We start from the raw sequence: 23,396 nt of genomic DNA on the forward strand, positions 1-23,396 counted from the left end.
CTTTAACACGGCCATTTCCCTCCAACACCACATGCAGTGGAGTATAGCGTGTCCAAGCAAAATGACCACCTTTTTATTTATCATTTCTTTATTTATTTAAGTTCTTTAATGAATATATTTATTTAATTTAATGTCCCCCCCCCAAAGTGTTTATCATTAGTTTGACTAATTTCTAGCTTTAACCACATATTGTAATTAAAATAAGCAGAAATGTGAAGTAAAGCAATCTAGCTAATAATGATCTATAATATTTACAAAAAAACAACTAAACATCTTAACCCACATTTAACGAAGTAGTTAAAATATTAATAAAAAGAAAAATAAATAAATAAATAAATTAAATAAACTGGCTTGACAGTGAGTTATACTGAAGACACTCAATATATTTTCATATTTTTAAAAAAAAATAAGCCTACAGTGTACACAAGCCCAGGTTTATGTACTTATTTATTTATTTTTTAATCAGCATTGCTTTTTAAACACCGGTCACGGCTCTGAGGAAAATAAGAAAACAAGGCCGCAGGAGTTTTAAGAGTATGAAAGCATTTCAGTTTTATTGATGACTGGTCATTTTTAGGAATAAATAAACAACGTTCACACGATAAGACAGCAGCACGCGAGGTGAACCAGAGAGATGTGTATGAAAGCATTTTTAAAGTATACAATAAATATTAAAGTCCTCGAGTTAATGCACAAGGTCGTGAAGATGGTTAGCTGTCGCAAAAAGGACAAACGACAATAAATTAATTGTTTTTAAACTTCTCCTGGAAACAGGATTTCACACGCTCGTATTCTCCTCTCATGAAACGGTGACGTGAAATGTACATCTTAACCATTCAGTCTAAATAAAAGCACTTAAAAAGTACTCAGAGATTCCTGCTATGGAACATCCCAAATTTTTTGGTTAAACAAAAAAAAATTTAAAAACAACAAACAAACAAACTAACTTTCTTGTTTTTTTATGCAACATCCCCCTTAAAGAGATCCTATACATTTAAAAAGTAGTTGAATTAAAAGTTATACGTTAAGTAATAAAACACTGTTTGGAGTAAAAGAAGATTTAGAGTTTTTTTATAGATAAAATGCAGAATTTTTTTTAAAATGCTAAAATAACTATAAAATGATGTTGTGTTTGTACCTTGAAATGTTCAGTCCTAATCTCCACTGGGAAATTAACACACATTCATATGATCGAAGCTATGCGTCTGTCTGAAACAACAAACATTAAAAGTCAGCGGATCGTCGTGGAGCTTCCTCTCTGACGTGGTTATTCGGTTCTTTAAAAAATGCTTGTTTTATCACATAGAAGTACCTTTTTAGAACAATCGAACAATCTATTAGTGTTGAAATGTAATCTCAGTATAAAGAAAACCAAAGGCATTAGAGTGAATGAACACGCACCAGCCCTTGGGCTGCAAACGCTGACCAAACTTTCATCTAAAGCCGAAATAAACGTAAGTAATGCGACGCTTGTTATAATAGTAATAATACGTTTCTCAAAATTGTAGTAAACATTCTTCTTTTTTTTTCTGCAGTAAGTTTAGTAAGTTTTAGTGTCTGTTTTGGAAATCACTGAAGGACACACTTTTCTTCTTTCTTAGCCATCTTTCCTTTGTTCTGTTCCAGAGTCCGCTCCAGATGCTCATCCTCCTCCTCGGCCCTGCAAATGCAAACACACACAAACACGGTTAAAGATCCAAAGACCAAAGTCCAGAACTGGGAGTCAAGGAAATGACAACTACACTTCTTCCATCTTCCAGTTAGTGGAACTCTAATATTTTGTCCATCTCCTGATTCCTCACTGATCTACAGACCTACATGACCTCTGACCACACAGCAATTAACCAACTCTGGTGATTCAAAAGTAATGGAATAATCATGCCTGGTCACTTAGAGGCCTTTTACTGGCTCAGCGATCCCAGCTCAGAGAAAGAGACAGAGAGAAAGAAAGAGAGAGAAAGAGAAAGAGAGAAGAGAGAGAAGTGGACATACTCTTTTTCCTGTGCGTCGAGATCTCGGACCAGAGCATCACGTTTGTTGACCAGTATGACCAGCTCGTCTAGAAGCAGCTGCTCCCGATGTTTCTGGGCTTCAGTTTTTTGCCAGTCTGAATTAAAAATGACAAAGAAAAGGCACTTCATAAAAAATACAAGTCACAAAAAACAAAGATGATCATCTAATGACCGTCGTTACCTGAGAGCGGATAAAAGCGAAAGCCTCTGGACTCTCTGCCCAAACTCCACTTAAATCTTATCACTGGTCTTGTGAAAACTTGAGAGTGCTATTATATGAAGTGACTGCTGCTTTCACACACTTTAAAAAATACTAACCCTGTTTTTTTTTTGTTTTTTTTTTAGGTAATAAAGTTAAAAACATGAGAATATCGGCAGAGAGAAGAAAACACGAGAGGAAGCCGACTGAATTGTGTTCAACTGCACAACATAAAACTCCTAACACTTCCTGAACTGAAGGATCGGTGCAGGATAAAGAACAAGATTCTTACAGACTCTGACTCACGATTCCTCATCACAACCCTAGATTTAAATTCTTTAACGTTCATTACGTCAACGCACCGAATCTACCTAAAGGCCTGTGTGTGCGTGTGAGAGAGGTGACCTGGCCAGGTAGGCAGGCCTGCTGGTCTGAAATATCAGCCTGGCTAACAGGATCAGCCATTACTGATTTGAGTGGAGATTAGAGCCTAGCTCACAGCCAACAGGACATTTGGTTACCAAGCCCATTCTTCAGCTCGATGTAAGAACATACTGTGCATGAGTGAGTGTGTTCTCCACATTCAAACACTTCACAAGGGAAAAAATAAAGCCTATAAAAACTCCTATAAAAGTGTGAGACCTTGTGCTGCTCAGGGCTTCTCTCTTAAACACCGTGTGTCATGTCAACATTTAACCGTGATTGATTTCCGAACAGAAAAAAAAAAAAGAAGAAGAAGAAAGTGCAGGAGATAAAACGGTCAGACGTATCGCCTGAACCTGCGAAAATGTCAATCCTTAAAATAAGTGGACTTTATTAAAGATAAATATTTCTGTTGTGCGGCGTGTGAAATTGCGGCAGCTGGGCGGTACGTGTGCATCACGCTGAGAGCCGAGGCGGGCTCTAAAAGGTCTCCTCCGCTGCCTCGTTTAGCCTTTGAAGTGAAGCACAGAAGCAAAATGAACACAGTACTAATATTTGGCGAGTTATTGCGCGCTCCAGCACCAAAGGAAAGCGCTCAGTCTTTAACCTAATCAAAAGCTAATGCTGCGAGTGCTCTGCAAATATGGTGTAACATAACTATTCTGTGAGAATCGTATAGAACAAGGAAAATATTAGCGTCTGAGGGGGTCCTTTAAGTTCAGTGTAAGTTTATTAAACACTATTACAGGCCTCATGTCTTTCACACAAATTCTCTCCCTGTACTGCTTCATTCACTCTCCTAGTGCATTAAAGGGGAAAAAAAACAATGGGCACTTCAGAGAGAGTGAGTGAGCTACAGCCAACAAAACTTTTCCAGAAAGGTAGAGTGACACTGAAAGAGAGAGAGAGTGAGAGAAAGAGAGTAAGCGAAAGTGTAAGAGAGGCGCTGTCGATTCGGTCCCACCTCCATTTCCCTCGTCATCACTCTTGGCCAAGAAGCTGAAGATGCTCCCCAGTGGCCGTAACAGAGGCTGCATGCAGCTGTCAATCAAGTCTGGAGCATCCCACCCTCCTCATTAAGAAGGTAAACAATAAAGAGGGGCGATGAGAGACACGGACAAGAGAACAAGCAGATCCGCCCCTCCCCTTCACTCAGGCCCACCTCAAGCTCAGTCCCAAACTCATCATGGTCACTCAGGGAAGCTCCCAAACCCCTCCCCAAAACTAAAAAAGTAGAAAGGGGCAAAAAAGTAGAGAGGAAGGGGGGAGTTCGGGGTAATAAAAAGTGGTGTGTGCAGACTGTTTGGATTACTCCTCTCTCACTCTCTCTCTCCTCATTGCCCTGGGCGTTCACGTCAAAACTCACATGGTCGCTGCTTATTCAGATAACCCTAACAATGCACGCCAATGGTAACCATGTGAGCTCTCAGAAGCTACACAAGAATGCACTGGCTCAAATCCCCATGACCCTCCTCCAAAGAGAAATTTATTCAAGAGCGCAAACTGCTCAACGGCTCTCCGAGTGCTTCTTCCGAGAGTTCCCCTTTAATATTTCCAGGAAATTTAACAATCAAAAATGCAACTTTGCATTCGCACCCTGTGCAAGGATAGGAAGCAGGATTACATTTCAGAGCGTTCCTTTTCTTACTATGTTTTTTTATTTAAAAAAAACAAAAAACAACAAAAAACCCAGGAAGTATGCGAGCTCGGAAACATCCGGTGCACAATACGTGATCTTATTACAGAAGATTTGGGCTGTGCATGGATTTGAGTGGCAACGTAAGATGGCGTTGGACGGAAGCCAACTGGGACTCAAGACAAAGACTAACATGGCGCCTACAAAGGATAGAAAGAAGAAGTTGACAGGAAAAAAGTCTGTGGAATGGCACCTTCATCTACTTTAAAAGTTTTATTTAAATAGAAAATTATACATATTATACATACAGTCGTCTGGTCTGTTATATATAAATATATTTTAAAAACATTACAAAGTTTGAATCGTTTCAGGAAGCAAATAAAAAGAAAAAATAACCAGTAGAAATAAAATAACGCTGAATGGTTCAGGTTTAATCTCTCCACTGGGAAACGAACACACATTCGATTACATAACTGAAGATACTTTTTGATATTAGAGAACGCTAATATATAATATAAATTATATCCTGGGGGACATCGATCAAGAAAGTTTGACATTAAAACATAAAAAAATGACACCGGTTTAACATTTACTTCAAATTTCACACAGTGGTAACAGATAATATCCGTATTTTTGCTGGTCTTACTGCATTCTCGTCTACAAGCCAATTCGCTTTTAACTGATCTTCGTCAGGTCAAACTGTGAGGATAAAATAAAACCCCTCTGGTGTTCGTTCACCGTATTCACAACGTTCCTGCTTGTGTTAACGTGTTCATTTATAACCCCAAAAAAGTCTATACGTGACGTTTGGACCAAAGTCGTAGCAGCTTTGCGACATAGCCAAGAGGCTCACAATGGAGGAAATGAACAAAACGAATTAGCATTAGCCCATTGACGAGGCTGGTGGAGTGGAGGACTAAAACGCTGACAAAGAGCTCAGGAAAGGAAAGTGTGCTGCTTTTTAAAACTGAATCTGTGCAGCACTTTATCGAAGACTGCACTAAGACTGAAACAGCGTTCACTTAATTGAATTTAACCTTTATAGCTGGAACCGGATTAAAAAATACCGGATTAAAAATTCCTAATTGTATAAAACATTCATTTTGAGCTTTCGGGACTTTTACAGTATTGGTCTGTAAACTTTACGCGGTCAGAACTGAGCAGAGTAAATGTAATAAGAATGTTAGTGGAAAAAGTGAAAAGGAGGATTTTAAGTGAAAAAAAGGAGAGATTTTTAAGGGAACTGTTAGGAAAATCAACTGTTTTAGAGATAGAATATATCCCTATCATTCCCTTTAATTAAACATATAGCTGTGATTTATTTTTAAATACAATCGGTTCGATATTCCAGCGCACGTGTATCCGTGTCCGTGTGTTAATCCATCCATAGGTGGTATTATACGTAGTATGAAGAACATAGAAGTGCTCGACATACTAGAACCGATTTCATTTTATTAAACACTGAAATGAGGATAATGGTGAGAAGAAGTAACTAAAAAGAATGTGTGACTGGAATATAAATATCCTTTTTGTTGAAGAGTATTAAAAAAAAAAAATAAAAACCCCAGACCTTCACAAACACCCCTGAAATCTACACCGCAATGGAAATAAATAGATTTTTTTTTCTTGTGAATAGTGCAAAAAAAGGAGGAATTGTCACCCTGCCTTATCTGCAGTTCCAGTCAACTAGCAATCTTGAAAGAGTTTGCAACATCATCAAAGGCGGCCATTTGACAGGATCCTGGCACTGCACCTAATCAATCTGAGGAATACGCCGGCCCGGGCGGGTAACAAAGCTCAAATAGATTTACAAATGGGGTTGTTGGGGGGATAAGCTCCTGCACAGGATTACATATTGATTTTAAACATCTAAAAAAAAAAAAAAAAAAAAAAAAAGCTTATCATATAAAACCGTAACAACAACAACAACAAAAATAGGGGACCTATGCAGAAATCCCTTTAAGAGAGGCGCGTCCACTTTCAAATAACACGCCCCGGAGTGCACCAAGTCTGAACTGAGAAAGAGATGGAGAGAAGGAGGGGCAAGAAGGAGAGAGAAAGAGAGAGAGTGTGTGAGAGAGAGAGAGAGAGAGAGAGTGTGTGTGTGTGTGTGAGTGCGTGTGCATGGAAGGCAGATAAAAAAGCCAAAAAGGATCAATTTGGAGGCAGAAAAATAAGAACCATGGCATATTGTAGAAGGCCACATTCACTCCATGGCCCTTCTTTTCACCCTCTCCATAATGTTGCCTGCAAATCCAGAGGACCAAAGAACGGGTTATCGTTTAAACGACATGAACACTCGCTGTGTTATTCTTCTTATTTTAGATTTTTAGGGAACCTGCATATGAATCTTCTGCACATTGTCAATCGGCCTGTGTGTGTGTGTGTGTGTGGTTCATTTGTTCAACTTCTGCAAAAAAAAAAAAAAAAAAAAAATGTATCTTTTGATATAGTTTTATCATTTAAAATTTAAGCCTGCACTACAGTCCTCATTTTCAAGAAGCCAATTTTTTCAGTTTTAAATCTAGGTGTTTGCAGAGAAATGAATACAATGAATACGCTCGCTTAATATAAGAACTAAACATGGGCCAAACGCTCGATCGTCTTGCTAGTACAGGTTGAGTTTTCTGTGGAAAAGGTGACATAAGTACCATATCAGCACCTACCGGAGATGAAGTGTCTGTGCTTTTTGTGACCTGTGTGTGTGTGTGTGTGTGTGTGTGTGTGTATAAACACCCCAGTGGTCTCTATTACTACTGTCGTCAGCCGGCCAAGCAAATCAGAAATTACCTGTCTGCGTTGGCTGGCTGTGAAAAGACCTGTTGGAGCACCAAATAAGAAAGTGATGCACTCGCTTCCCTCACCAGCAGGTCAGAACTATCACTGCTTCGCCCAAGAAAAGAGCTGTCTCTGAATGTTAAGTGCTGAAGCTTGAGAGAGAGAGAGAGAGAGAGAGAGAGAGAGAGAGAGAGAGAGAGAGAGAGAGAGAGCGACGGCCGATAAAATGTAACAAGTTTCCAGTTTATGGGTTGATATGGAAGGCACTGGATATGGTGTGATGTATACATCATTTCAGTTAGCTTCCAATAATTCAGTTAGCTTCCAGGCACCGCAGTCTGTGGTCAAACAACCTGTGACCAAAATAATCAGCCATTAAATTGTAATATGTATAAAAAAACAAAAAAAACAACAAAGCACCATGATAACTTGTTTAAGCATCAATCATGTTACAAAGCCTCCCACCGACATGTATAAAAGTAAGCTAAGGATGATGGCAGGTAGAGGCGAATAAACAGAGGGAGGCGCGCGGCGGAGACGCGGCTCTCTGCTTAGCTATGCGTGTCGTCCGTCGGCCCCTCAAACTAATTAGAATTGATTTATGATGGATCAGGTAGCTTATCAGGTGCAAAAAGAAATTACCGTGGCTAGCCGAGGGGTGCAAGGGGTCACCATCGAATAGCAAAATCAATTTGCATCGATTGCGAAAGGTTCATTTTGCGAAAGCCGGGACACAGTCAAAGGGATTAAAGTTAACCAGACAACTTTGATACAGCCTTTTTTCCCCATTTGACGTCTTTTCCGGCTTGAATAACGTACTCGAAAATAAATAAATAAATAAATAATAAAGATTATAAATATAGGCGTCGCCTTTGGGCACATCAGACAGACGAGGTATTGATACTGCACTTTACAGACATTTGCACTTAACAATAACAGCCAACACACTCAGGAGAATGACTTAGTTATATTATAGTAAACAGAATGAAAATGTACGCGGGGAAAAAAGGATAAATTCTCAAGTGGTCCGTTGTTGTTAAAAAGGTGAGAGCCAAGGCACAGAGGGAGGGGGAGAGAGAGAGAGAGGGAGAGAGAGAGAGAGAGACGGGGAGAGAGAGAGAGACAGAGAGAGAGAGAGAAGATGAGAATTTTTTTTTTTGTCTTTCTCTCACGCAGCGTTTTTCACCCCCTCCCACTTCTCCATCCCCCAAATCCACTCTCGCTTACCTTCAATCGCCAGCATTGCTCTTAACTCCCGGTTCAACAGCTCGAAGCGCCTCTCCAGATCATGCTCCCTCTCCCTGGGCAAGTTGTAAAAGTTCATCAATATGTTAATTACGAAATCATTAAACACTTAAAGAAACCTTTAATAAACATTGATTCGAGCACTCGCCGACACCTCGCCGTGCCACATTAATCTACTGCAAATAAGTGATACCCAAACGGGCAGCGGCGAGGGCTGGTCGGGGCGATAGGACAGCGGAGAAAAGAGCTGTGATTAAGAAGGGAAAGAATGTGAGAGGGGGTATCAACGGGCAAATTTAATTTCAGCTCTTTCAAATGTATTGGAAATGAGCTCATTCCGGTGCGTAATAGAATTCGTCCTTCAGAGCTTGTTCGCTGACAAAGAGCCAAATGAAAGGGAGAATAATAATAATAATCATCAAGACTCTTTTAACTGAGCACTCAGAAGTGCGTTTTAATTTTTTTCCCCCAGCGATATAATACGATTAGGACGCTTCGATTTGTCGTTTTGCGGGAGCATGGGAACTCTCCCTCCCTCTCTGGAATTAAAACGCTGACCTGGATTTCCTGTGTGTCCCATTCAAAGAAAAGGACAGATTACAGAACAATTATCTTTTCTCTCGTTCGTTCTGCACGGAACGTAAGATTACATAATAGCTGCTTTTAAAATGGAACCAGACATTAAAATCAGTTACAGCGTTCGTGTCGTGGTCACGTTCGCTTTCAAATAACTCGTAAGTCAGAACAGGTTGATCCAATATGGCTAATGGCTGAAATAACACGAGCACTGAATTTCATTAGAGCCGTGAGGTGACTGACGTGATTTCATTTTTTCCCGCCTGAACCCGGAGTAGGGGGAAGGCGGCGGAGGAATAAGCCGCTGTGCCCTTCACCGGCTGACCTTCATCCTGCGCCCTGGTCCCAAGGGTCGGCGATTTTGAAGTGTAAGGTGTCTAAACATTAAAGGTGTGTGTACGTAGTCGGTGACGCTTCACCGTGAGAAAGAAAAAATAAGAGAGAGAGAGAGGAGAAAGAAAGAGGAGAAGGAACAGAGGGAGAGACGAAGGGGCTGAAGAGGGCAAACAGGAACTCACAGCAGAGAGAGCTGATTCTGGCGCCGGATCAGAGCGTTCTTCTTATTCACCAGCGTGAACCACTCCTGCATCATGGCCTCCTCCTCCTCCTTATTCTTCCCTATAGGAGAGAGTACACACACACACACACACACACACACACACACACACACACACGTAAGCGGACATATGGCAGAGGCACAGCTACTAGAGTAGACGATCCTCCACATACCATAAAATCCTGCTATACTTTAATAATCTGCATTAATAATAAGTATCTAATTAACAGCAGTTATGTTGGTGTATAAACCTCTTTAACGCTACAAGCTTTTTTTTAAAGCCTTTTTTTTTGAGACCTGAAACTATTAATCTTGCTGATTAATTATTGAATATAATAAAAGGATAACTTGCAGATCTGCCACTTGAACCTTTCTTCACTTTTACGGTTTACTGCAGCACTGACAGTAAAGCTGGTGAATTATATACAGTATTTGCTTTAACGTTAATCACAGTGTAAAATCTCGCACCGGGTTTTCAAGACGTCCGTAAATTAAAAAAAAATAAAAAATCGAATATGCAAACGATTCATTCCGGTATGCAAACTATATTGTAATTGCCGCATATTTACTATTTATTGCTAGATAATACTGTACAATAAAGCATTATAAATACACACAGTTCATTTAAAAGAAAGGTGGTATGATGTTGTAGAATGTCGTATCATGATATTTCTCAATTAAGTATTACTGAATATGTGATGATGATAATAATAATAATAATAATAATAATAATAATAAGAGAGTTCCATCATCTTGGTAATCACTTTTTAATTTTTTTTTTTAAATTGCCAGACCACCGTCACCCGGTTCCCCGGCCGTTTCCCGAACCTTTCCCTCTCCCTGAACCGAAGTGCATCAAATGAGATTAGCCCACCGACTCTTTCTCAGTCGCACAGATCGACACGCAAGTTAGGAAGCCGGCCAGATGTGTGTTCGGCGGCGACGTATTAGACACTTCACACGATGCTGCCATTGTCAATAAGACGATGCTGGATTAGGAGGCCGGATTACAGGCGGCCTGTTTTGTTCCCACACTAGCTGGGATTAACGTGGAGACTTTGTGCTGCTTCAGAAACCACCAGTTCCAACAACCTCCAGACTGGAGACGGAATATTTCAAGTTAGGGCAATTTGTTTTTTGGCGTCTCATCTATACGTGGAGGAAATAGGAAAAGCAAAAGGCTTCAATGCACAATACACAAAGGCTCTATATATATATATACACACACACACACACACACAGAGCAATGCAGGACAAGATCAGTGTAAAGTAAACACACTTTTCTTTAGTAGTTCCAGTAGAAAATGGGATACAATGTCAATTCTATACAAGATAAAGAATTCAAAAGCATAGAGACAGTTTTTAATTCATTCAATATTATTTTATCCTCATTAAGAGAAGACAGGAACAAGAGGTTACAGCCAAATCGGTTAAGTCGGTTGGAGAGGCAAGACCGCCACCGTGGCCGTTCTGAGCATTCCAGCAACGCTAAAGATTTCTTTGAAGGACGGGATGAAAGTAACAAGAAGATGAAAGATCCCTTAAGCTTATGTAATCACCCTCACTACTCATTAGCTCTCTAATACCTGTATGCGTCTGACAACATCAACAACAGAATTAGCGTCCAAACACCTTTCCCCCCACCTTCTCTTTTTCTTTAAGCTATGTTAATGTGCGGACTCATGCGGACAGGTCTGAGTGGAATTAAAGAGCAATTACCGAGCGGCTCTGAGCTCTGAAACGATCTTGGACAACGTTCATCTTATTAATAAAGAGCGTCAAAGTCAAATGAAGGTCAGTGTCACATGAAAGGCAAACACACAACCAGCGGCGCACATATCACGGATATGTTTTACTACAGGGACGACAAATTTGGAGACATGCCATGGCTTTGCTATTTTTTTTTAGCGCCACGTGACTTTGGTGGATTTGTCTGTCACATGACATCATCAGGAACAACAAAGCTCTGTCACGTCAGTCACTCAAACAAAAAAGAACCAACAAAAATACCCACATACATACAAAAAGCTCTACACAGATGTGTGTAATTTATATTTGTTATTTTTTTTTTTAAAAACTTGGTGGTGGTGGTGGAAAAAAAGTCCTGGGATTCAGGAATCAGCTCTGGGATTATCGTATTCAACTTTTAAATAGTGGGCTTGAAAAGGATAAAGCGCTCGCTGACAGGCCATTGTAGCTCCAAATGAAACAAGCAAATAATAAATGGTAATATTAAGCTTGTGTGACATTGGGAGGAAGCGAAGGATTAGGAGGAGCATCGCTGAGGACGTTTCCACAGACGGGGTGTGTGTTTGTGTGTACATTCTCAGCTACAGCAGCAGGAACGCATATCGAATGAGGACACATACACACACACACACACACACACACACACACACACACAATCAGACACACAGACCTACAGACACACACACAGACACACAGTATGAGTGGGAGAACTTGACTTCTGACCAATTCTGGTTATATTTATAATCCAGAGCCAGATTTAGATAATTCAGAGCTTCTCAAATTAAAGATGATGTTAAAGTTAAAGGAACATGTATCCTGATATAGAGCTACACACATGTATCCTGATATAGAGCTACACACATGTATCCTGATATAGAGCTACACACATGTATCCTGATATAGAGCTACACACAACACGTATCCTGATATAGAGCTACACACATGTATCCTGATATAGAGCTACACACATGTATCCTGATATAGAGCTACACACATGTATCCTGATATAGAGCTACACACAACACGTATCCTGATATAGAGCTACACACATGTATCCTGATATAGAGCTACACACATGTATCCTGATATAGAGCTACACACAACACGTATCCTGATATAGAGCTACACACATATATCCTGATATAGAGCTACACACAACACGTACCCTGATATAGAGCGACACACAACACGTACCCTGATATAGAGCGACACACAACACGTATCCTGATATAGAGCTACACACATGTATCCTGATATAGAGCTACACACAACACGTATCCTGATATAGAGCTACACACATGTATCCTGATATAGAGCTACACACAACACGTATCCTGATATAGAGCTACACACAACACGTATCCTGATATAGAGCTACACACAACACGTATCCTGATATAGAGCCACACACAACACGTATCCTGATATAGAGCTACACACAACACGTATCCTGATATAGAGCTACACACAACATGTATCCTGATATAGAGCTACACACAACATGTGCCCTGATATAGAGCTACACACAACATGTGCCCTGATATAGAGCTACACACAACACATATCCTGATATAGAGCTACACACATGTATCCTGATATAGAGCTACACACAACACGTATCCTGATATAGAGCTACACACAACACGTATCCTGATATAGAGCTACACACAACACGTATCCTGATATAGAGCTACACACAACACGTATCCTGATATAGAGTTACACACAACACGTATCCTGATATAGAGCTACACACAACACGTATCCTTATATAGAGCCACACACAACACGTATCCTGATATAGAGCTACACACAACACGTATCCTTATATAGAGCCACACACAACACGTATCCTGATATAGAGCTACACACAACACGTATCCTGATTTAGAGCTACACACAACACGTATCCTGATATAGAGCTACACACAACATGTATCCAGATATAGAGCTACACACAACACGTATCCTGATATAGAGCTACACACAACACGTATCCTGATATAGCGCTACACACAACACGTATCCTTATATAGAGCTACACACAACACGTATCCTGATATAGAGCCACACACAACACGTATCCTGATATAGAGCTACACACATGTATCCTGATATAGAGCTACACACAACACGTATCCTTATATAGAGCTACACACAACACGTATCCAGATATAGAGCTACACACAACACGTATCCTGATATAGAGCTACACACAACACGTATCCTGATATAGCGCTACACACAACACGTATCCTTATATAGAGCTACACACAACATGTATCCTGATATAGAGCCACACACAACACGTATCCTGATATAGAGCTACACACAACACGTATCCTGATATAGAGTTACACACAACACGTATCCTGATATAGAGCTACACACATGTATCCTGATATAGAGCTACACACAACACGTATCCTTATATAGAGCTACACACAACACGTATCCAGATATAGAGCTACACACAACACGTATCCAGATATAGAGCTACACACAACACGTATCCTGATATAGAGCTACACACAACACGTATCCTGATATAGCGCTACACACAACACGTATCCTTATATAGAGCTACACACAACACGTATCCTGATATAGAGCCACACACAACACGTATCCTGATATAGAGCTACACACAACACGTATCCTGATATAGAGCCACACACAACACGTATCCTGATATAGAGCTACACACAACACGTATCCTGATTTAGAGCTACACACAACACGTATCCTGATATAGAGCTACACACAACACGTATCCTGATATAGAGCTACACACAACACGTATCCTTATATAGAGCTACACACAACACGTATCCAGATATAGAGCTACACACAACACGTATCCTGATATAGAGCTACACACAACACGTATCCTGATATAGCGCTACACACAACACGTATCCTTATATAGAGCTACACACAACACGTATCCTGATATAGAGCCACACACAACACGTATCCTTATATAGAGCTACACACAACACGTATCCTGATATAGGATTATAAAGGAGAACTGAGATCATTAAATGTCTATAGCAAGAAATTAGTTAAAAGTTTAATGAGCTTTTTTGAGATTTGAAATTTTACCTTGTTTTACAGCAGTAAAGTTTAAGTAATAAATACGACAATTGAAACAAATCAGCAGCTTCACATTCATGTGTATCTGAATCACATGGATTCATTGCGCTGTTATTATACCGTCGTGTTGCTCGCTTCTATTTAAAGGTCACAGTTTAAAAGCTACTGATGTTTAAATAATGAATTAATAGGCATCTAAAATATATTTATATATACACACACACACACAATATTTTAGATGCCTATTAATTTATTATATAAACATCAGTAGCTTTTAAACTGTGACTATATAGATGGATCATTTCTACACTAATCAATTTTGCCCTCTAATTCGTCTTTATCTCCTTATAAGGGATTTTAAATGTTTCCAATTCTGTATCTTTTATTAATCCCTTCTAATAATCTTCCTAAGTCACTGCACAAACAAAAACATATCAGAAATATATACAACCAAGAAATCACATGCGCACAGCACGAGCAGTGTATACGTACGTATGTATGTATTCGTGCGCGTGTGTGTGTCCTGAGGGCTCGTGGCCGTGCCTGGCTGAACCAGCCTCTATAGCCAAATAAGATTAAGATAAGCATCACAGCCACTGTTACATTCACACCAGATAGCATTAATGAAATCCCCTCATAGTACACACATTCAGCTGCCTTCTCCCTGCTCTCTCTCTCTCACACACACACACACACCTCTCAATACGTACAAAGTATGTATTACAGGTGTAAAGGGTCTAAGAATTCAGCTTCAACAGATCAGCTATTATATTTCCCGATGTTTAATGTATCCTATGCATCTTATTAGCATACATTATCTACAACAAGGACCGAGAGCTAATTCTGTCCCGATACGTGCAGCACGTGATTTGCCGTCTTGCAAAGTTAAACAACCGTCCTTAATCTCCACAAGCCACAAGATGAGACAGACGTAAATAGAAAACTAATTATACGAAAGTTAAAGGCGTCGCTGTCGGACGATTAAAAAAAAACACACACACACACACAAACAAAATAAATAAATAAATACAAATACAAAATAAACCGCACAAATTCGAACATGAAAGTGCACCTCAACAAGAGGGGAATTGTTTGGGTGTCTTTTAGTTTAATTACAAAATTTTCCCTCATTTGATTTAGATAATAATCTTTCCAATAGTATTAGGAAACGAGAACAATTACAAATTAATCCTGGATCTGGTGAGACGAGTTTCTTCACTCTGGGAAAAAAAAAAGAAAGGAGGTAAAGGAGGGGGGAGAAGAGGGGAACAAAATTGAAAAGAAAAGAAAAACATTAAACCCTGTGATCACAGCAACCTCTTCTCGTTTCTTATCCAACCAGTTTCCTGTTTAATCCAATACGCAGTAATCCAATTTGTCTATCGGAGTTTTAAGGGCCAGATTTTAACTTCTGTTCAGAAAAAGCACTTTTTTTTTAAAGCAACTGACAATTTATTTTAAGCGGGGGTGAGTCTCGTTTCGTCTTCTCCGCCTGCGCCGTGTCTACCCTCGATTGTTCTGATGAGTTAAAGTGAGAGTGAGTAAGAAGAAAGAAAAGAAAAGAAAAGAAAAGAAAAGAAAAGGAGAAAGAGAAAAGAACAAGATGATCATTGTTTTGTGCAACTGAGCAGGACCTCATTAAAAGGCCGTTAGCGAGTATTTCTGAATATGCATGAAGGCAATAAGCAGTTCCCTTGTTCATCCGCGCAGAGAGAGAGAGAAATAGAGAGAGAGAGAGATAGAGAGAGAGGGAGAGAGAGAGAGAGCGGTAAGTACAAAAGGATTGATTTAATTACTTGGAGAGGGGCTGTGGCATGGAGAAGTCTTGTTAGCGTGAAATGAAAGGGCCGCACTAGCCTCGCGCCGGCCTGAAGGAAAGGAGTTTGGCTTTAGGCACAATACCTAATCTCAGGATAAAGCCCAGTCCATTGTGGCCCATGAGGCCCGTCACTAGCCTCAGAATGGACACAACACATTTCTCCCTCAGTTAGGCCAAACTGGTTAAGCGCAAACCTCGTTCCCCTCCGAGCTTTTAAGCGAGCACAGAGAGCAAGAAAGCAACAAGGCATGTCATGGGCTTAAAAAAAAAGAAGCAGCCAGAGCTCTTGATCTCCTCCGACAACAGAGCTGAAGGTAAAAATGTAGAAGAGTGCAATCACATTATTACTGAGGCTGTAGTTGGATTAATCGTACAACGTATACTTACTAAACACTAACTTAGCATGCGCAGACTGAGTAGCGTTAGCGTAAATACTATACTACTATATTCTATTATATATAATAACTACATGTAGAATAACACACAGAGGCAAAACGTTCCAATATACCATTTACACTAATCCCATAATGTTATCATTAGGTGTCAGTTATCGTCTTTATATTATATAATATATTTTTTATATATATATAATATACATATTATATAATAATAATAATGCAGATAATAGTAAAAAGTACGATATCTTGATTAAATTAAATAATAGGTCATTATTAGTGTGTATTTATGACTATATACTAACAATATAGTATATACAAATTAAACAATTCATTATAGTACAAATTATAGGAAGTCATTATTAGTATAATTAGTGTGTGTGTTTATATATAAATGATATATAGCTGCTGTAGTAGTAATGATAGCAGAGATAATATCAGTATAGTGTTAACTAATGAAATAAAACAAGCAGTATTAATATAAACAGTATTATTAGTACTTGCCGAATAATCATTAGATGCCAGGAGTATTGTAATCAAATACTACTTAATGCTTAAAAATACTAATTAATCTCGTTAATATCGAACGATGTCGTACGCTATATAAACAAACGACTAATTAAAGTATTAATTATGAAGTCGATAATGTATCGTGTTCGTTTTCAGCTACAGAAGCAGGTAACGATGGTGTACGTGGAAATGTAGTGCACTGCTACTATTATATACTATAAATATTACGTAACATATCGATAGATAATGATGCATAGTAATATATGTATTATTACTATTATTAGTATATACATTACATACACAAGTAGTTATATATTATTGTTTATTATAGACTAATACAAAGCATAGTAAGTGGTATTATACTGGATGTTCAAACATGACTTGGATTATTATTATTATTATGAATTTAAGGAATAAATTTCATTTATATATCAGAGAGAGAGAGAGAGAGAGAGAGAGAGAGAGAGAGAGAGAGAGAGAGAGAGAGAGAGAGAGAGAGAGAATCAATAACATTAAAAAGGTAAAAACCACTGAAAGGTTTGAATATTCTCAAGATTACTATTAAAGTGTTGCTTGGGATTAACGACTGGTAGTATGAGTACTGTTAGTAATTTAAAATAATATAACATTGTTTGTAAGATAAGATGTACCTTTATTCGTCTAAATTTCTCTAATAATTGTATAAGAGCTCAATGTTCAGGTTAGCTGGAGTTAAAATTAGTGCTTTAGTTAGTAAAATACTGCGAGTTTTATACTACCACTAATCTGTAATGTTATTCTAGCAGCACAAAGTAAGAAGGTTCGGTCGACAAAAACAGCACAGCGAGATTATATATTGTATTAGCTGAACATTGTATATGTAACCAGTATAAATCTGAGTGAGATACATGATAATATGCACCACCGCTAGAGTTCCTGGAGTAGATATGATATTGCAAAATGCCTGATATTGTTATCACATTTAACAGAAGATTTACTGGGCCGAGCGCGATTCCAATAGATTCCTCCATGCTGACATATCAACACTTGCTGAACACAAGTATGTAAAATCCTGAATGAAGCTCCAATCCCCTCCACGAAAAGGATTTCAATTTGCCACTGGTATTGTTGGCCCAGCATTGCTTGCTTTACGGCTTAAGAGAAAGAATTCATAACCATAAGCGCTCTTAAACTGTGGGGTGAGAAGCTACCGGGATCGACAAAGTCGCTTTTAATGAGAGAAAAGTCTGCAGCTATACATACAGCGTTATCGTGCCGTCATTCATGTAATTGTTTGAAGATAGGGTTCCCTCTAATATGTCACACTTGTCTGTCTCCTTACTGCTGAGAATGCAAACAGCTCCTCTGCAAACAGCCCCGATTCCCGAGCTAACGGCCAAGAAGCCTCGCACTCGAGGGGTAAAACAAACAGGCGGCTGATAATAGATTTCTTTCTGGGTTTTTTTTTTGCTGCTGTTTACGCTAAAATGTTCGTTTTGTTCATCGTTTCACATTTCGGTATTCGTGATTTGTATGAAAGCAGAATTTATTTGTTTAGCCTGTCAACCTTCAGCAATCGCAAATATCTGTCTGCGACCCCCCGCTCTATTAAACTGCATTAAAAAAAAAAATAAATAAAAATAAATCAATAAACATTATCACGGCCTGACAGACTATCGGCTAGCCGGGGCTGCACCTTTCGCCTTAATCCCTGACCGCTATCGCACGGCCTGGACAGACGGTTTACGTTACAAAACAACTATTACGCTTCTTGTCACTCCTGCTAAAATATTAAAGTGATGCATAGTGATGGACAAACCAGGAAAAAAAATGGGACGTGAAAAAAAACATGCCGCGTGAGGACGTCCGTAAGGTTAAACGTCCTTTAAGCCGTGTATGTTAAAACTATAAACTGTTGTAGCTATTGGAAATAAATGGAGAAAGTCTGAGCACCTATGAATCCAGATGATAATGATAAAAAAAAAAAAAAACCAGAAGGAACATTAGAGGATTTGGACGACTGACTGTTAGCATCTTTTGCTCAGAAATATAGAGTATTAAACGGTTTGAAAAACAAATAAACATACAATACATACAAATCTTATGGTTTCTGTTCAAGACAACGAGTGAAAGTGTGAGTGACTTGAAATGTGCTCACAACTAAAAAGAAAAAAAAAAAAACAACCCATCAAACCTAAAAAATTAACCTAATAACCGAGTCCTTACAGAAGCACCGTAAAATACAGGTCTCTAAAATGAGCCTCTTGGGTTTGGGGGTAAACACAGATCCCATTCTCCTGTTCTCTTTCTTTTCCCACTATTCCTATAACTTCGTCTTTTGCTTCACTTTGGGTCTGTGTTTAACACGGAGCCTGGGCTCAAGGGCTTTTGGGAAAAAAGCAAGACCCTTCAGGTAATTAATATTACACAAGTGGCAGATGAGAGAGCGGTGCAAGAAAGATCACCTGGTGAAGCCTTTGGGGGGGAAAAAAAGGTGTTTCATTAAAAGAGCCTGAACAATAAGAAGGCAGGAACAATGCGTTTTGGCACTCGTGCTCAACAGGCTCTCCAAGTTGTGGCTCGGATAAGAATGGCAACCTATCCTGGGTTAATAATCTCATAACAAAAGCTAAAAGACATCATCCTATTAACTAGTGATCTCCAGAGCTAATGCGAGGTACTTCCCAATGCCTTTTCTAGAGAACGCTGCTGTTAAAGAGAGAGAATTCTGGTTCCACCCCCAGCAGGGGAGCGGGAACTTCTTTCACCCTTTATCTCATGCCCTTGTTTGGGACCTTTCAAGTGGACTCTGTGATGTGTCAGCGATATTATTGAGCTTTAGCCAAAAAAAAAAAAAAAAAAAAGAAGAGGGGGAAAAAAAGTATGTGAAAATACACCACTTTCTCGTGAAAAGCCGTTTTGTCGAGACTGAAAGCAGAACATTTTTGCGATTTAGAGATCATTTTAATTCTCAACTCATCCCTGAAGAGGAAAGTTAGCAACACCGAAAACTCCCGCTCGCTCCTCCGCCGCCGCCGCCTCCCCACCACCCGGAACACCGTCTCCGACTCCCGGTTGAACATTTTTTACCTTTTTTCTCCATTTCTTCAATTTTTCTCTCCTTTCTTTCTCAGAGGGAAGATTAAATGAGTGACGCTGTCTGAAAGGCTCTGAGCCGGGCTGACACAAAAAGCGCTAAAAATTCTCATTTAGTTGTCTTTATTTTGCTAGCGCCATGTGGTCCTTGAAGATGTTGAAAACATGGGAAGCGGAGGAAAGATCAGAGCCAGCTCATTAGCATGGGGACAGAATTGGAGAGGCCGTGATGTATAGCAGCCCTGCTCTAGAGCTCCAGCGCGAGCGGTTGGTGGTAAGCTCTCTGTTTCATTGTGCTTTTGTCTTTCCTCTGGGTCTACCTCGCAGCAGGGAGCTACACTAGCCCAGGCTTACACAAGAGAATTATAGGCAATTTTTGTTTAATAATACGGAACATACTCGAAACAGTGTAAGATGACGAATCCAAACGTACACGAGGTCCACAATCTTTCCTTGTATTTACGTTACGATTAACTCGCACCAAGATACAAGAACCTCGCCGAAGTCTCGAGTCCTATCGCTCAGAAGCTGATTAGTTTTTTTTTTTAGGTCTGATTCGTCCGATTTCAGCTGAAATTCGACTATCGTTCACGTTTCCATGGTAACAGCTAATTCAGAAGGACTTCTAAGTAATATAAACCCAAAAATAATAATAATACTTTGATTAGTAAACAAGGGGGGCACGGTGGCTTAGTGGTTAGCACGTTCGCCTCACACCTCCAGGGTTGGGGGTTCGATTCCCGCCTCCACCTTGTGTGTGTGGAGTTTGCATGTTCTCCCCGTGCCTCGGGGGTTTCTTCCGGGTACTCCGGTTTCCTCCCCTGGTCCAAAGACATGCATGGTAGGTTGATTGGCATCTCTGGAAAATTGTCCGTAGTGTGTGATTGCGTGAGTGAATGAGAGTGTGTGTGTGTGCCCTGTGATAGGTTGGCACTCCGTCCAGGGTGTATCCTGCCTTGATGCCCGATGACGCCTGAGATAGGCACAGGCTCCCCGTGACCCGAGGTAGTTCAGATAAGCGGTAGAAGATGAATGAATGAATGAATGAATGATTAGTAAACAGTGAAATATGACTTGTTGAGATGGCGATGTCTTCTATAAGGAGATGTTTATTAAACCGTTAATGTTAAGAGTCTCCAGTGTCAGTAAGTTTTCAGCCACAGGAAAGACTTCGTTATGTTGCGCTTTCGTTACCGGTTTCATGATAATGTGACGAGCTGGATTTAATTCTTAAAGGGGGAAAAAAAAAAAACAGTTGTTGTTGGATCGCTGGTTTATAAGAGAGTAACAACTGAAGCTAATTTGTTAGTGGACGGTTCACAACAAACTGATTACTGATTAAAAATAACGCTTTAATAAATCTGATTGTTATACATGACAAATTTGTATAAGAGATATTAAAAAAAAAGACACTTTATGGGAAATAATTAACCTCGGGATCGTAAACTTTAGCCCACATAACACTTCCTAAAGTGGTTTATTCCTTTAACATCTACTTTTCTTAACCGACAGGTTTCCTGACAGAAAATCTTGATTTTTTTTTTTTTTTTTGTAAAATAGCAGCATAAGGTTTCAGATAACAACATGCCCCGCTTAATCAAACAACATGGCCGTCTAGCACGCCGTCTGTTAGCAAACAGAGCTAATCCTGCACCTATAATCACGCTGTTCTGGCAGCTCCCCATCAAAAAAGGTGGGGAAAAAAACCCCTTAGTGCCAACAGTCTGCATCTCCATTTCGCTTCTACCTTCCCTAGTTGTAGTGAAATGGATAAAGGTCTAGATGGATGGGTTTATCGAGCCCGTCCTTGTGGTTGGCCCACTATCTTCAACGATGACCCCGAAGTATGTCAACAGCTCATTTCCCCCAGAGCAGAGAGGAAACGGCATGCAAGTCGTAATCTGTTGCCCCTTAAAGCCTTCCATTCAAACAGCACATCTCAGCATCTCTCCACACTTTCGCTAACGTCGCGCTACACTGGGTCCGGAAAGCGCAATCTCGCTAGACGTGCGAAAATGTAAAAAAAAAAAAAAAATTATAAATAAACGCGAGCTGATATCATTTCTCACTCGGTGTTACGTATCAGATACCTTCGGATTGAACCCTGCAGTTTGACAAACGTCATCTTATTAGGATTCATTCAAGTAAGGAGTTAAAAAAAAACACAAGAGAGAAACATAAGAGATGCTACATATAAGAAAGAGCATTGTGTAACTAAACACTTCAGATTAATGCCCTAAGCTTGTCTGGAATGGATTGGGAGAAATTCACACACAGTTTCTCGATAGCTGACGTCAACCGTGTTGAAGTTAGGATGAAAATGTGAAGCTCTGTTTAGCGTTGTTCTCCGAGGCAGCGTTCGTGTAGCGACTGGAACCGATTACAAAGCGGTCCGTGTCGATAATTTGGTGGCGCGAAAATCTTCGGCTTAATGCCGCGCTTCCTTCAAATGTGGCTCGGATCACATGTTACCGAAGTGATCAACAATCGAAGTAACAATAGCTACAGCAGCGAGAGGAGGTGTATGTGTGTGTGTGGGGTGGTGGTGGTGGTGGATTGTGAGAGGGGTGGGTTGGGGGAGGGGTCAGAATAAATTAATACTTGATTCCTGCAGCTTTGATGGAATTAGCCGTACTCCTTTTCTCAATGTGCCATGTGAATGTTCTTGCGTTAAATGATTTTTTTTCTTTTTCCTCCATTCATCTCCTTTTTGACAAGTGAGGCCACCCAGCAGAAAGCAACTGATGCAAAACCCCCGAGTAATCCCTGCGTTTATCTCTCCGCCGTGGTTAGTCGGAACACAGTGGCCATTATCTAGCGGATTTGGGCAAACTTTCATTTATTTGTTGGCCTTGGGTATTCTCTTTCCCCCAACTCCGACGCCTGGGTTTAAGATCGCAACACCGAACCCCTGAATCCCCCGCCCTTACTCCAGAACAGAGCTATTCCAATGTAAATAGATTTGCATAGAGCCACAATGCATCCATCTGAGTCGCTGATTAGTTGACAGAGAAGAAGCCTGTCGGCATGATGAGGAGACGGTTTAGTACGTGTAGGAAAGGAGAACAAGCTCCAGGAGCGCAGGAGAAGGAAGGCATGCATATGGATCTGTGTTTGCACGAAGGAAATCTTCGACGTGTCCAAATGGAACTGTTTCAGCTGGACTCTCATAAACGCTGCTGTAAACAAGGCCATCTCTGCCAACCCTGGGCTGTGATCATTACCGCTACGTGTGAAGAACGTAAAGCCAAAACATGCCGTTTTATTATAGTCTTTATTGTTAACGTGCTGTTAAAATTATATTCGATTATATTTATTTAAATAAAT

At 39.9% G+C, this 23,396-nt stretch overlaps 1 protein-coding gene across 2 annotated transcripts in view; it reads right to left on the bottom strand.

The window, feature by feature from the left end:
- Nucleotides 1–526: 526 nt before the first annotated feature.
- The window catches only part of ehbp1 (EH domain binding protein 1), a 162,966-nt gene continuing 140,096 nt past the window's right edge, over nt 527–23,396 (bottom strand). For both annotated transcript variants that reach the window (XM_060878999.1, XM_060879000.1), the window contains 4 exons: nt 9,388–9,487; nt 8,276–8,349; nt 1,993–2,107; nt 527–1,660 (listed from right to left, as the gene is read on the bottom strand). In XM_060878999.1, the coding sequence (XP_060734982.1) occupies nt 1,570–1,660; nt 1,993–2,107; nt 8,276–8,349; nt 9,388–9,487 (380 nt within the window). In that variant the 3' untranslated portion in view covers nt 527–1,569. The remainder of the gene's footprint in view (nt 1,661–1,992; nt 2,108–8,275; nt 8,350–9,387; nt 9,488–23,396) is intronic.

The sequence above is a fragment of the Tachysurus vachellii genome, chromosome 10 (assembly GCF_030014155.1).
Source record: "Tachysurus vachellii isolate PV-2020 chromosome 10, HZAU_Pvac_v1, whole genome shotgun sequence".
NCBI lineage: Eukaryota > Metazoa > Chordata > Actinopteri > Siluriformes > Bagridae > Tachysurus > Tachysurus vachellii.